This window comes from Anopheles merus, chromosome 2R, assembly GCF_017562075.2.
Source record: "Anopheles merus strain MAF chromosome 2R, AmerM5.1, whole genome shotgun sequence".
Taxonomy (NCBI): domain Eukaryota; kingdom Metazoa; phylum Arthropoda; class Insecta; order Diptera; family Culicidae; genus Anopheles; species Anopheles merus.
The window spans coordinates 22,167,924-22,182,949 of record NC_054082.1 but is presented as its reverse complement, the minus strand read 5'-3'; the positions used below and the strand labels follow the sequence as shown (position 1 = coordinate 22,182,949).

Sequence of the window (15,026 nt, the reverse complement as noted above, 5' to 3'; positions counted from 1 at the left end):
AGCAAAACAACAACGAAAAAAAACCCTCACTAAAAGGTCCTTCTTTTTTCTCTTCCACGCACACACACACTCTGTCTCTCTCTCTCTCTCTCTCTCTCTCTCTCTCTCTCTCTCTCTCTCTGGTGCTGCGCGCGTGAACTTTGGTCGCGGTTCGTTTCGCGCATCATCATCATTCGCGCACACGATCACGCACACCGAACACGCAAGACACAAAGTCGCGACGAGCCCGGTCGTCGGCCCGCTGCTCCGCGCAGACCGGCCATCCATCTCGGCTCTTCCCCCAAAAACCTACCATCGGCAGCACCACGGGGAGAGAATGAAGTTGATGGAAACCTTGTCACAACCAGCGACACCACCACCACACGGTGTCGGCCAAACTCGCCAGAATGAACTCATCGCACGGGATGCAACGCGCGTTGTCCCGGCTTCTTTGGCCCCCGTTCGCTGCCCTAATCGAAATGGAACGAACACTTCAAACACTGTTACTGGATCGGGGTCCGATGATCGCTTCGGTTCCGAAAATGCCTGCCCCTGCGCTGCTCGCTGTGTGCCTCAAGCACATCCTCCCGCGTCGCCAAAATACCATTTAATGGCAAAAGATCAACACACTTTAAAGCAGCAGCAGCAGCAGCAGCATCATCGACAGATGACTCCCGTACTCTCGCCGCTCGTCATTTCTCCCGTTCACCCGGCCTGCTACGGCCAAGACAACAAGGTTGCTGTCATACATAAAGTATGAATTTTTAATGAAACAGAATTGCATTTTGGCATTTAAAATGACTCGCCAGCTTTTTAGCGGGCACGGAAACCGGTTGCCATCGTTGCGGTTAGAGAGAGAGAGAGAGAGAGGGAGATGGAGAAGGATTTGAAGCCCATGCAAACTCCCCGGGAACGATGCGACTGACGGGTCGTGCGCGTCGTCGCTGTGCCTCGGCACAGAGCGTCACTTGTCACAGTGCCCCAGCGCAACCGGAAATGCAGCGCAAAACGCGCATGAAGTCTATCCGCCCAGCGGTAACGCGACCTCGTACCCTTCCATTACCCCTGCTATCTCCACAGCGTTTGTACGGGACGTGTTCTCACGGCAAAAACCAAAATATAAACGCGATCCGGCTTAACGGGGACGGAACGATTAATTCCAGATTAATGACCGTTTCGCATAAAAGGTATTTGGCGAGGATGGCGAGTGGAGGGCGGGTAGGAGGCGATGGAGAGTGAAACGACATTCTCGATTTAACGATCGAATAAAACTCTGCATCGATCCCGGAGCCATATCAAATGGAATAGAAGATGCGATGACGAACCCTTCTTGGCCCGCGCGGCCCTTCTCGCGACGGATTTGCTCGTGATAAAGTTGTCGTACCCGGCCGCGGCCGCCGCTGACGATGAGGATGAGCCATCACAACCATCAAAACACACGTTCGCTCGTTCGTCCGGAGCGGAGCGGACCGTTCCGTGCGCTTGTTAATTAGGAGCCGGGCCGGAGCTGGCTATAAACTCCGGCGTACATCAAATGTCAAATTAAAAATGGAACACACGGTTTATCGTCTTTTACCACTGTTCCTATGCATGTTAAATCGCCCCCATGAGTGCATATTTAATGTGTGTGTGTGTGTAGAGGGACGCGTGGAAACATCGCGTTTTGATGGCTTGTAAACCGTGTTCCGTGTCGTAGCGACCGCGATCGTCGCGTCCATGGCAACGAGGGGGAAATTCGTGAATGCGACTTCGACAACTGCACTGTGATGCGCCGTCGCCGTCTTCGGCGTACTGTGTTTGCCAATTGAACAAAATGCAAATAATATTAGCACATAAACACAAACGCACACACACACACGCGCGCCAGTGTTGCATTCGGTATCGTTTGATGCATCGTACTCGAATCGTAAATCAACAGCTCGTTACGCACGCGTTATGATTGGTGAGGTAGGGAGGTGTTTTTTTGCAAACATTCACTTACACCCAACAACACCTTCCGGGCAGGGATTTATCAATATTCTCGCAGCAAACAACAATGCGGTCCCCGGGTATGTACCCCGGGAGGGGTGAAAAAACATCCATTTATACTAAATAAATATGTCATTATCGCGATCCAGTACGGCAATCCCTATGATGGCTTATCAAAATTCAACCCGGCTCACACCAGTGCGCACAGGTGTGGTGCCGCCGCGGCACGGAAAGCATAATTTGTAAAACAACCACGGGGGCGGCGCGCACGCCCGCTATCATTTTCTGTCCTTCCCTGCCCTGTCCCGTCTATTCAGCGGCCATCATTTATCCATCAATGTGCTCGAGCTCAATGGGCAGTAGCTATAGTGTGGTGAGCACGGCCGCCTAATCGCTTCCGATGCGGTGCCGAGAGGGTGCTGTACGTGCATTAAAAGCGTACAAATTAAAAGATCACTTCCGCCGGCCACGGGCGAACGCACGGGTGCCAAACCAGCACTTAATCAATTTTCAACCACTCCACACACCTAAAAAGAAGAGGAGGGAGGCGGAGGTGCAGCATAACATAAAAAATCAACTAAACAAGTACGAATTCGGGCTAGCGTCAGAACTGTCCAAAGGAAAGGACAAAAACAAAAATCCCCCCAAAACACAACCACCAAGCTTCTCCGTCTGTCGCACTACGTTCGTCGCCTATGCGGGGGTGCCGTTTTTTTGTTGCTGTTCGTCGGTTCGTTTCCATTATAATGTGTATAATAAAATGCTGCGGTAGTAGCGATCGGATGATCAGATTGTGTGCAGCCACACGCGCTCTAATGGGATAATAACGGCTTGCAGTCGGGGCGGCTCTCGCTCCCCCCCCGCACAAACGACGTCACCCTCACGATGGTGCTTTTTTTATTTGGGACAAATTGATGCCTTTCGAATAGCACAGTGTGTGTGTGTTTTGTTAATTTTATCCTCTCCACCGAAGGAAGGTCCTTTTCCAGTGGCCGAGCGCACGCGCAGCAACGGAACCGCAACCTGCCGCGGCCACCCACGGCAGACAGGCAGGCAGGCAGCATAAAAGCTACTTATCGAGCATAATTATCCCTTTCGCACCCGAAAACGAAGAGAAAGAACGGGGATGGAGAAGGGTGGAGGGGATATGAATAAAAAAACAAGGCAACTAACAAAAACAATCAATATGCACAAACCATCGGACCGGCACACCATTTGTGAGCCTGTCTGTTTTTCTTGTGGTAAAGTGTGTGTGCGTAGCTTGTGTTGTGTGGCTCACGTACAAGGGGAAGTGTGACACACAGCAGCGGTGTGGAACACCCTTCCTTTTTGGGGGGGGGGGGGGGGGGGGGGGGGGGGTGCCTGCTTTAATAATGCAGGCAGGTACGAAAGGACGAACCGATAAAACACACACCATCTGTGAACTGGGAAAAACTGTTCCTGATCAGTATGGATAGCAAAGCAGCAAAAAGCCTCCGATCCTCTGCTCGAGTGCATCGAAACGATCGTCGTTATACCCTGCACCGTTGAGTGATGGGCTAGCAGCGATCATGATAAGGTAAAGATCTCCACCCAAGCAGCATCATATAGCGCGATCAGTGAGCGGGCCGAAAACAGCACGAAGCGTTCCGATCAACCCGCCAAACGGGACTATAATTAAGCTTAATAGATTGATCACAGCTTAAATTTATAGCTTCACGGCTCTGTGTCTCCTCCCCCCCCCCCCTCCCCCTCCATAGATGCCTGTGTTTGTGGCTGCAAAAGGGAAACCCATCGATCTCTCATGCAAGCTTGCAAACATTGGGACCGCATTTGAAGCGTTTTTTTCCCCTTGCAGCTCGAGAGATCGGCCCCGAAAAGGCAGCTCTCCTCATGCAGCACGCAGACCCTCGCAGTATTTAATAGGGTATTATTACGGAATTTCAAAATCATCATAATTAAGCTGGCTGGCTGGTTGGCTGGCTGGTTGGGTGTTGCAATTTGTTGCCTCCACAGACGGGCTGGCGAATCCAGCTCGGATCTAATCACGGGCGCATCCTTGATCGTCATTCATCGGGATTCGGTGCCTTCGCTGCCATCCAGCGCGCTCCGTGTATCATGACTTAATTCTGCATCCTTTTGGCGTCCCTCACACCCGTTCCCAAAAAAGGGGAAATGAGCAGCCTGCAGCCACCAATAAATCGGATTAGTGAAATTGCCCCCAGCGCGAGAAGACGCACAACCATGGATGGAAGTGGCTTGCTCTAACAAAAAAAACCCAAGAAAACAAAAAAAAGAAAACGTTATAATTTCCAAAAATGTTTACAATCGAGATAAAAGCAGTAATTATGCGTGTTTTCTTAAATGTTTACCACGGTGTTTTTAGCACCAGAACGCATCATCGTTCTGCTCCTTCGCCGGGGGTTTTGATAGTCGTAAACACAGCACCGGGCGAGCGTCCGATTTTTTTTGTTTTGTTTTGTTTCGTCGCTTCAAACCTTTCCCCGTACGGATCCCGCACGCCCGCCCGCAAACGCGGAATGATTTATCGCTTTTTAATGTATTAACACGCCGAGCCGAATGGTGACGAACCACCTTCTCTCTCTCTCTCTCTCTCTCTCTCTCTCTCTCTCTCTCTCTCTCTCTCTCGGTCGCTTGGTGCGAAGGGATGCGAAGGCCATTTTAATGCACAGCCAAAGCCTCCAATGGACCGGCGGTCCATTTGTCAGGGCAACCTTTTTTCCCTCCCGCGATAGCTAACGCTTAATTTCGCCTGCTGGTCCACGTTTTCAGCACCGTCCGGCAGCTGTGGCCGCGCACACTCGATACAACGGTGGCACACTCCACATACCAGCCGGGGCAGGAAAGGCAAAGGATCCTTCTCCCCGTTGTGGTGCACCCGTGGACCAAATGCAGTCGAGTGTGTGAGTGAGTGTGTTTTATCGGTCAAACTTAATGTCTGGGCCAGCTTGGGAGCAGCGCATCCGTACGGGTGCGCGTGCGCGGCTATCGATCTCGATCTCGAGATGGAAGTGTCTTGCTGCAGCCAAAATCGCTCGCCAAATTGGTAGCAAATGAAGGAAGTTCTTTGTGTGCTCGGCAGCACGCACGGAAGCGTACTTCACACTTCATGCGAATGTAAAGAGGCAGGCGTGAACCGGAGTTTGTTTTTGCTTGCGACAAGAAGTGACGATCGCGGCGGACTTTGCGCGTGTGATGATCGCGCCCGCGTATCATGGTGGATGATCAAACGTTTGCCTGTCGTGCTTCGTACTTACCCATAGATAGCTTCTTTATCTCGCTTGTGTATGTCGGGCTGCACTGCGCCCATGTGACTGGAGGCCGGTGAAACATGACTAGAGGTTCCGTGGTAGCCGTGCATGCCGACCGAGGCAGCGGCGGCCGCATGGTTCAGGTGCGGGGAGTGATGTGGTGGCAGGCCGGACAGCGCCGGAGGTCTGTGGCCGGCATGTGGGTCATACATTCCGGCGGCACTCGCGTCCATCCCGTAGCCGTGGAGGCCATCCTCGTACTGTAGGAAGAGAAGGGGGAAAAAAGGAGAGAAACAAATTAGTTTAAATCGTGCCTCACAAAGAAAGGTTAAATTTCTCGAACAGATCATCTCCAGCTGCAAGCTCTAGCCTAGGAGGTCCACCAATCCACCAAGCGTCCGTTGCGTGTGCCTGCCAGTGCTAGTCCGAAAGGTGGCAGATCCTATTAAATCTCTGCGCTCGTGTCCATTATGCATTCTTTCCCACTCCCCCGGAGGTGGAAGGAACGAGAGAAGGCGAAATCTTCATACAAACACACGCACGGATTGAGCAATTCCATCTCCAAAACAGCACTCCTACTTGCTTCATTTGGGAGCGTTTTGGACGTTTGTTACGACCGCACGAACTAGACCGAGCTTAGAGAGCTGCTTGGTCGTAAAACGTAACCCTCTCAACCCAATGTTTCTTCTGCTCTCTGGGAAAGCCCTGCTGAAGAGCTGGAATTTGATGACCCCCTAAAGATGACGAAGGCGACGGTGATGATGATGAAGAGGATAATGATGTTCCATCACAATAGATCAAACCCGGGCGGGCGGGTATCTTCACAGTTTGTGATCAATAAAACTCGTGCGCGTTGGATGTCTTTCGGTCCCCAATCGCGAGGAGGAGGGACTGGTTTCAACCCTTGGCCGCTACTGACCGAACATTACCGGTCACCGCACACACACGCATTCCATTGCTGAGGAGAAAGCCTCAAATTGACTCTCGCCTCTCGCACGGAGGTCAAAAAGCGGGAGAACTCCAATTGCCTCCTAAACGGACCCTCATTATCGAGTCCCGGTTCGCGAATGCGCCGCAAACAACGCCAGCGCTGAGGACTTCCCACACCCCAAAAGCCGCACTATAATCAATCGACTTGGTGTACCGCAGAGGGGAGAGAGTTTGAGTTTGAATTAATATGTATGAACCGTTTTTCATTTGCCACCCTCTGTTCGACTCGTTCGACCTGTTCGGTTCGATGTTTACGGCCAAGGATTCCATCGTGAGAGCGTGTGTGTGTGTGTGTTTGTCACTCCTCTTACTGAACCGAAGATGATCCAACCGTTGATGACAATGTTGATGGTGTGCCTGTGCCGTGTCGCCGCCGCACACAGCGCGATTTCAATTTGTGTGTGTGAAAACGTGCCAGGACTTTACAATTGCGTGGAAAACTCGCTCACACACAAAACAACCCCTTTGCTTTGGGGGTTGCAAAATGATACAATGGGGAGAGAAGATCCTTTTTCTAAGCCGCAATATTTCCGTGCAGCTGTGTCGTTTGAATGTTTTTCATCTTCGGAGTCTTTGTTTGCTGGTAGTGCTGTTTTTTTTTTTTAAATAAAACATGCACTCCCTCCCCACAGCACACGCACAAGGAAGGATAACAAAATTGTTCATGTAAGCGCGCGCCCCAGCCGCCAGTGGGAGAGAATCGATTTAGATTCCATTTTCTTGCGGCTCCGCGAGATATGCCCTTCCCCGTGCTGCCTGCCACGCAAAGCCCATAATTGAAAAACATTCATTTTATGCTTTTTTGTTCGGTTTCAATTCCCCACCGCATCGTTTAGCGGCGCTCGCGCGCTCCGCTGTGGGGAGGAAAATGAAGGGGTTTTTCCATTTTTTTTGTTTTTGGCAATTTAGTTTTCCTTTTTTCGTCTTTTTTGTGGTAACTTCCCCCTCCCCCCCCCCCTCCTGCTGTGCGAATGAAGGTGAAACAAGGCGCAAAGTGAGTGTTTGTATGATCGCATCATTTCGATACAGAGCAAAACTCCATTTTATTCAACCTATTTTGCTTTTGTTTTCCTCCCCATTGCTGGTAGGAAACAGAAGAACAAAAAAAAAATGTAAACGGTACATCAAAAGCACAACCCTGCGGGGCTGCGATTCCCCCCCCCCCCCCCCCCCCCCCCCCCCCTTCCGCTGCACCGCAGGCGGCCAGGCACTCCCAGGAGGCCATTGAAAACCCCTTTTTTATTGCGTGTGCGCCTTTTGCTGGTGCTGAAAATCTGAAATCAGTTCGCGGCCACCAAACAAAAGGCGACTACTCTCTCTCTCTCTCTTTTACACACAAAGAATCCCTCTCTCTCGCTTGCTCGTTCGACCGCATAATGGGGAAAAGATGCTACGAAAAACACCCCGCGTATGCATATCATATCTCCCGGCGGTATTGTTGTGCAATTTTGTCTGCTGCGCGCTCAACCATGCACAGCCAATCGGCGTAGAATTGGCCTCCTGGTAGGAGGTGGAGGGGTTGGTTTCCAGGGCGCATCCGGGATTCCAGGAGGCAAGGGTTGAAAGATTGCTGTATTATCTGCGTTCGCTTCGCTGTATTCTTTTCGGCCACCTTTGGCATTCGTTCGGTGAAATTCGTCTCAAGCAGCAGCAGGAGCAGCCGCCATTTGATTACCAAACCAGCAAAAGAGCACGAAATAATCAAATCGCTTGGCTGCTCGCATACAACAACCAGTGCCTCCGGGGGCAGAGAATTTTGAAGCAGGGGGAAATGGATTGTGGAAAAAAGGAACAAGCTAGAAATCACAACCCAGCTCACCCTATCGAAGAGCAAAAGGGAGTCAGGCGGAAGGTAGGCACACCACACCCCTTTGCTGGCAAGGAATGGCAAGGCGGATGCTACAAATCCGTGTTCCGGAAATGCTAAACATCGTTCTGAACGGGGCTGAAAGTCAGGAAGAGATAGAGAGAGAGAGAGTAAAAAAAGCACCATTTCAGGCCCCGTGCGTGAGTAATGGCAAAATCTGGGAAGAAACGCGTCCTCGGAGAAGCATCCGTTTAGCATCCTCACAATGGCGGAGTTACATATATCTGTTCGACTGTGCGTGTGTGTGTGTGTCTGTACACATATATTTCTATAAACAAATCCATTCCACAGCAGATGATGCCTCTCACCACCAGGCAAATGATGTTCGTCTTCGGGAAAAAACGCCATCTTTACGCGCAAGAAGCTGTTTCCGGACATTGTTTACATAGCCGCATACGATACGCGCGTACTTGAGAACGTTTCAAGCCTGCCAGTCGAGCCGGAGGCGAGGGAAAGCGACAGTGAGATGAAGATGGAAGCGTTTAAAAGAAGATAAATACGTACTTTAATGGTAATTGTACGGAGGAAATCTATGTCATGCGATAAACCATTCGCGCTACCCTTTTTTCCCATCCCAGCGTCTAGGACTTCCCCGGTTGCAAGCTGCGCACACATCTGCACTACTCGATTAAAATTGATGATGGGAACGGCACCCATTGCCCTATACCTCATCGCGCATATGGCAACTAGCTTGATGTCCCAAAATTTAACACACCGACGACTCCCTCCCCCCATTAGCGCCCCAAGGATGCCCCCGGCCAAAAACTGTTCTTCCCACAGGACGTTCTCCGGGGAAAAGCTTACGATGGAGCGCGCGGTTCTCGGAAATTTGGTCCCCAGTGGTGGGTCCTCGGATACATAGACAGCAAAGAATAAAACAAGAAGCTGCCACCACTCAGCCCCACAGGGCCAGGTCTAGCAGGACCGGAATGGCCCTGTTCCCGGCAAGCGGAAAACGAAGGCTTTTGGGAGGCGAAGGACGTGGTTTGTGGTGCACACTCGCGCCCGCCAACTTGGGAACGATGATTGATTATGTTCTGGTAGATTTTGACACCAGGGATTTCGAGGCATGACGGGAAACTCGGGAGAAAATAATCAAGGAAACGTGAGACGACGACAACGACGCGGCAAGGCATTCTTGAAAACCGACGCGAACCGCAGATGACAACAACAAGATGCAGAGGCAAAGATATATCTGTGGGGTATTGGATTTGTGGTGCTGCCTGCCGATGCTGTTGACTGTTGTTTGTGGTCCGGGATCGGGTGTTTTCGGTCCCGGGACACGGGTGGGGGGAGGCGAATGTGCAGTCTCAGAATGCTGCTGTACACTCGCGCACGGGTTGCATGGGATCAGTGTGGTTAGTTGCTCTTTGCGGCCCCGAGACACGTATCGCACAGCCGCATCGCATCGCACCTCGCTGTCACCACGGATCGTTACCGGCAGCTTGGGCGAGGGGAGTGCGGTAGCGTGGTGTCAAACGGGCGGGTTTGCTGCGCGCCTGAAAAGCAGAAACATGTGCACTGCAGGCCCATTCCAACAACAACAACAACAGCAACCTTCCGGGTGCGAGAGGTTCCGCGGGCTTACATGGCACCGTTGACAGACCGAAGTGTAATAATCATCATCAGTTTGCATGTGTGGGTCTGAGGGTTCAAATCTTCGAAAGCCATTTCACACAAGGCCGGGGAAGATATATCTGGTAAAGATCACGGGATGATCTGCTGCAGCAGGGACACATGCTGCTACAGACCGTACGGGACCACATTGCGATGTTACTTGACACCCTCCGAGATGTCCCTCGGCAGGCAAAAAAGAGAAACAGAGAGAGAGTAAGTCATTTTTCAAGCAGCTTAAACCTCCTGCCCCGTCTGCACGGAATCGGTAATGACACATTCCCACAGAACGAACGCCCGCTGCGGACCGGTACGCGTACGGACACATTGCTGGGGCTCGGCTATCTGTTTGCTTTGCGAGCACAGTTCGGCACGGAGGAAAAATGAGGTAAAAATCTCATGTTTTTCGTGAACACCACTCGACGACATCACTAATTTCCCAATTCCTCCCCAGCTCCCGTGCCCAAGACACTGGCAATGCAGCTGACGATTGGAGGACGGACGTGTATGGTGTGGCGGTTTCGGAATTTGCTTTCCCAAAATGTGCCGAGGGATGCGTGAAAAGATTGAATGTGGTCAAAATGTTTACCCCGTTCAAATGAACACACGGGCCCATGGGTTGTGTACATCCCCAGGACATGATGATCGGACCAGAAGCACGAAGCAGTGACGGTCCGTCCGGATCCGCCCGCACACAAAAACAGTGAGGGGACGAGGCCGTCCAGAGGCCATTTGCTTTGACCGATTAAACGCGGCGTGGTGGCGGGGTGTTACAAATGGTAAAAGGGTTCAACAACAAACACACAGCACGCGATGAGGCTTCGGTCCTTGATTCTCCTTACCATCGTCAAACTGAAGTTTAACGCACACGCTTCTCCGAAACCGTTCTAAAACCGTTTTGATATCGTTTTCAAAGCATACAAACACACAGTAACCGAGTGGTGGACGGGGAGTCGAGAGTCGAGTAAATAGTCTAGTAATTGATATTAATACAAAGCCGGGCGAATCTTCCCCCATTCTTTCGACGGGCTGATCCCTGTGACCTTTTGGCAGCCGAAGGGCCCCCTGTTTTTGGCATCGATAGCATGACGGCGGTTTCGGATGATGTAGCCGGAAAGGAACACCCGCAAAACGGACTAGCGTGATAAGAGCAACAGAACACGACCAACGACGGACCGACCAATTGGCCCCGGGGAGTTGTCATTCCCTCCGATCCCTTTGCTGTCTGCCCTTTTTGTGTGCGCATCAATTAGGATAACGCCGCCGGGACCGCCGCCGTGTCGGTCCAGGTCCATTTGCATAAAATTAGGTCATGCTCGCACATAGAGCGAGAGAGATTTTCCCGTTTTCCAACTTTTTTGCCGTGTATAAACTGGAGTACACACAAAAAAAAAAAAAGAACATAAACACCCACACACTTTTACGGCATCGTACGCAATCTGTGTGCGTACAGCTCTCGTTCGAAACCGAAGACCATTAACATGCGCATTATCAGCAAACGCAGTGACAACGATGGTCTTTTCCCAACTTCCCGTTGCTGCAGGTTGGGGGAAGCGGCCGGAAGCACTCCGCGACAAGTTTTCCAATTTTCAACCAATCAACCGACACATCGGAATGGCCAATTATGGTAGTTCCGGCAGGTTCTACGATCGCACCGTAGACATCCCTCCCCTTTCCCACAGTGCGTTTGCTACCAGTCTGGATGTCTGGAGATTCTTATAGGGCCCCTTGTTGTGTCCCGGGAATGGCCCGTATCCCATTAGAATACACTTATGGTTTCGTTTTCTAAGCAATAAATGGGGAGAACCTTGTGTGTCGCGCTCTTGTGCGAATTGAAATGTTTTCCTATGGGTCGGAGCGCAGCGTCTTGCCTCCGAAATACAACGCCAAGTATCAATCCTCTTGTGAAGTGAAGTGAGTGTTTTATGTTTTCGTTTCTTTTGGTGAAGATTTTTTTTTTTTTTTTTTTTTGGAGGTAGTTAAGGCAAAGGCAATGATGCTTCTTTATACGAGTGGGCGTCGCGACCACTTTAAATGTGAGTGTGGGGATGGAAAGGGGCGGCCCACACTCTTGCGCAAAGTGCCATACAGTTTGAAGAGATTTTTTTCGTTCATGCATATGTGTGTGTGTGTGTGTGTGTCAATTGCCAACACAAAACGTGCCCTCCTTCTTTACAACCACGATCGGTACACGATCATTACACGGGTGAGTGGATTTTGGGGGAAGGCGATAGAAAGGTGTACCAGAGGATCGATTACGACCGCTATGGAAAGATTCCAACGGTACGGTGTGAGTGGTGGTTCAGCACTCTTGTGAAGAACCAAAACTCGGCCAAGAACCGACCACGAGTGTGTGTCTGTGTGTATATATAGAAAGAGCGTTTTAAAAAGGCTCTAATTGATTTCGAAGCACGCCATGTTTCTTGTCCATCCTTCGCCATCGCCTTCCATGCCCGCGGAACCTTTTGTTTGTGGCTGGGCTGATTCGTGCCCGGGCAACGGAGAAAGGGAGATATGTTCCGGATCGGGTGGAGAAGAAAGAAAAGAAAGAAACCTTTAAAAAAAAAGGCCCGCGCTTATTCTCGCGGTCATGCTCGATTGACCGGTCGATTAAATGCACACGAACACACATTGTTGCTCGGCACGGCATCTATCTTCACCCCTGCCCCGCCAGGTAGAGCTCCACACACGCTGTGTGTCCACGCGGTTTGCCCGATCGTACCGGCCCGCTGCCCAATCATCCGGACGGATCAGGATCAGGTTTAAGTGGTGATCGTGCGCAAATTCCTTTCGCAGCGCTTGGTGGAAAGGGGCGGGAGGATGATTTTTACAAATCATGAACACCTTTTCTTTACCCTTCCACTCCCCGCCGGCCTCCTGCTGGGGCCCTTGTTCCGCAAATAAAATTCCATTCGCCATGGTGTGGCCACGGTACCAACAATGGAGGCTTGCCGTCGCAACCGTGCAACCGATCGAAGCTTCCCGCGCGCGCCCGCCCGGCTACGACTACACAACAAACTGGCATGTCACGCACGCCCGAAAATCAGCCCTCCGCGTCGTCGTCCGATCGACCGATCCCGTACAAGCGCATGATTGATTTTCCCCTCTCCCCTTGTCGCTGCACCATCTCTCGCTCCAAAAAAAAAAAAGAAGCGGTCATTCTCGATCGGTAAGATCTGGTGCTGTGGAAGATGCCGCTCCGTCCGAAAAATCGGCCAGTCACTCTTAGTTGTCAAAATTTTCTACAGACCCTACCCGAAAGAACGTAGCTGCCAATGGCTGCAGAGGCTGCGGCGGGGGTGGGCAGCGGCTGTGTTAGCGCCCTTTTGTTACGCCCGGTGGGCCAGAACGTCCAGCGTCTTGCCGTCTGGCGATGGGTGCGCGATGGCTGCACTATATGCTCTTCGCGCTTTGGTGCTTCCGAAAGACCGCACCTCCCATCGAGTGGGTGACGCGGGGCTGCCTGTCCAATCAATTTGACCATTTTAAAGCCTGTCGCACCAACCCGAGTAATGGAAAGGAAAACAGTGCCGGCAGTGTTATTATGTTGTGCAATAATATCTCTCTCGGTGAGATGCCCTGGACTGCCGCTGTGGGCGCGCTCCTTTTGTCCGCCCGCGAGCTGGATGGTACATTGAAGGGAGCGGGAGAAGGGTGGACAAGTTTTGGAATATAAATTCGACTTCCACGGGCGCTTCTTAGTCTGCCGTCCATTTACGCTCTGACGTGCACACGTAAATTTGAAAGTTTTACAAAGTGGAGGATTCGCAGGAGGACTTGCAGCATTAGGCAAGCGGGAGCAGGTTGAGGGGCGAAGAAATTCAATAAAACCAGTCAAAAAGTATTACCTTCACCCCGCCCGCCCGTCCATTCACAAGCAGGCCCAAACTCCTGCCCGAAAAGAGATCGGGGCTCCTCTTAGCCCCCGAAAGTCGCCCCGAAGTCGGTCTGGTATTCGCGAAGTGAAAAACTTTACCAACCGTAAACTGCTCCCCCCTCCCCCCTCTCGTTCACTCGCTGTGTAGCATGACGCAGTGGTGTGAAATTATATTTTCACCGCCCCAAGTACGAAACCAAACCGAGTGGGCGGTATTCTTTCTTGTTCCACCAAAGAAAAGGAACTTCAATTACTTGTGCGCTCGCCTTACTTTTTCGCGTTTTGGGTTGGTTGGTTGCCTTTTGTCTGTAAGTCTACGCTTTTCTTACGCGGCTTAAGAAGCTCTATCGGTGTGCGTAAGCGAGGCTCTATTGTAATGGATTATTAAAAACAAAATTATGCAAATGAGTTCCCCTGCCCAGCTGGGCCGGCTTCGTCTTTGCAGTTGGGCGAATTTTTATTGGGTGTTTGTGTGCTCCGCTATCATAGCCGTGGTGTGCTGCGCGTTTCGCGTTAAGGCGAAAAGAAGATGATTCGGGTGGTGCAAAAGGCGCATCGCATGATAAAAAAAAAGCAAGCAAGCGCGGTCGGTAAAGCGCCGGCCGATGCTGGGAAGGCGAGCGAGCTGGAGTTGGGAGGCTCTGTGAAAAATTCCTGTTGTTATCAGCACTTTTCTTCCTCCTCTCCAAAGCCAACAGCACCAACACTGTCTCTCACACACAAACACACACACACACCCAAATAACTTGAGAACTTTATTTTAATTAACTAATTATTTCGCCGCATAAAGCTACCCACGATCGGCTCGATAATAATTTTTGGGACGCGTTTTACGGCCAGCTCTTCAGCTTTATCTCTCTTACTCTCTCGCTCTCTCCGGTCGCTGTAACAAAAACCATTACCAGCCAAAAGCTCTACCTAATTACCACCATGAAAGGGGGGGATGGGGGGTGGTTGCTTGCCAATGTAACGGAATTTGGAGGGGGTGGTGGTCGAGAAGCAATCGGTTGTGTTTTTGCAAAAATGTTGCTAAACCAGCGGCAAACTCCAGCGTTCCCCAACAACAACGAACAAGCAAAAACAACCCACAACAAGGGAGAATCCATTTCGTTATGGTTACGCGTGGCTAATCTTTCGCCGTTTCCGAAATCGGCATACAGTAAAAATGTATGGCCGTGTGTATGTGTGTGCGTGTGTGCGTGTGTACAAACACATTAAGCACAATTAAAACAAAACAAAAGATATGGCAAGCGCAACAGCAGCAACACAAAAAAAAATCGCACAAAATTGTTTGTGCGCGCGGGCAAAATTTATGCATAATTATTGCACCGACGCACCGACCGACCGGAATCGAGCTGTGGTTTGCTGTGGCATGGTTTTATTTTGTCCCCGTGGGGTTGTTTATGGCTATTTTTTGTACCACCCGTTCCCCTCCCTTTACACCTGTGCGTGTGTGTTGTGTTGTGTCACACGCATTGGG

General features: G+C 51.1%; 1 protein-coding gene across 7 annotated transcripts in view; it reads right to left on the bottom strand.

Moving 5' to 3' along the window:
• The window catches only part of LOC121600951 (homeobox protein homothorax), a 192,328-nt gene that overhangs the window by 158,331 nt on the left and 18,971 nt on the right, over positions 1 to 15,026 (bottom strand). For all 7 annotated transcript variants that reach the window (XM_041929764.1, XM_041929752.1, XM_041929742.1 and 4 more), the window contains exon 3: positions 5,205 to 5,458. In XM_041929764.1, coding sequence (XP_041785698.1) covers positions 5,205 to 5,458 — 254 coding nt within the window. The remainder of the gene's footprint in view (positions 1 to 5,204; positions 5,459 to 15,026) is intronic.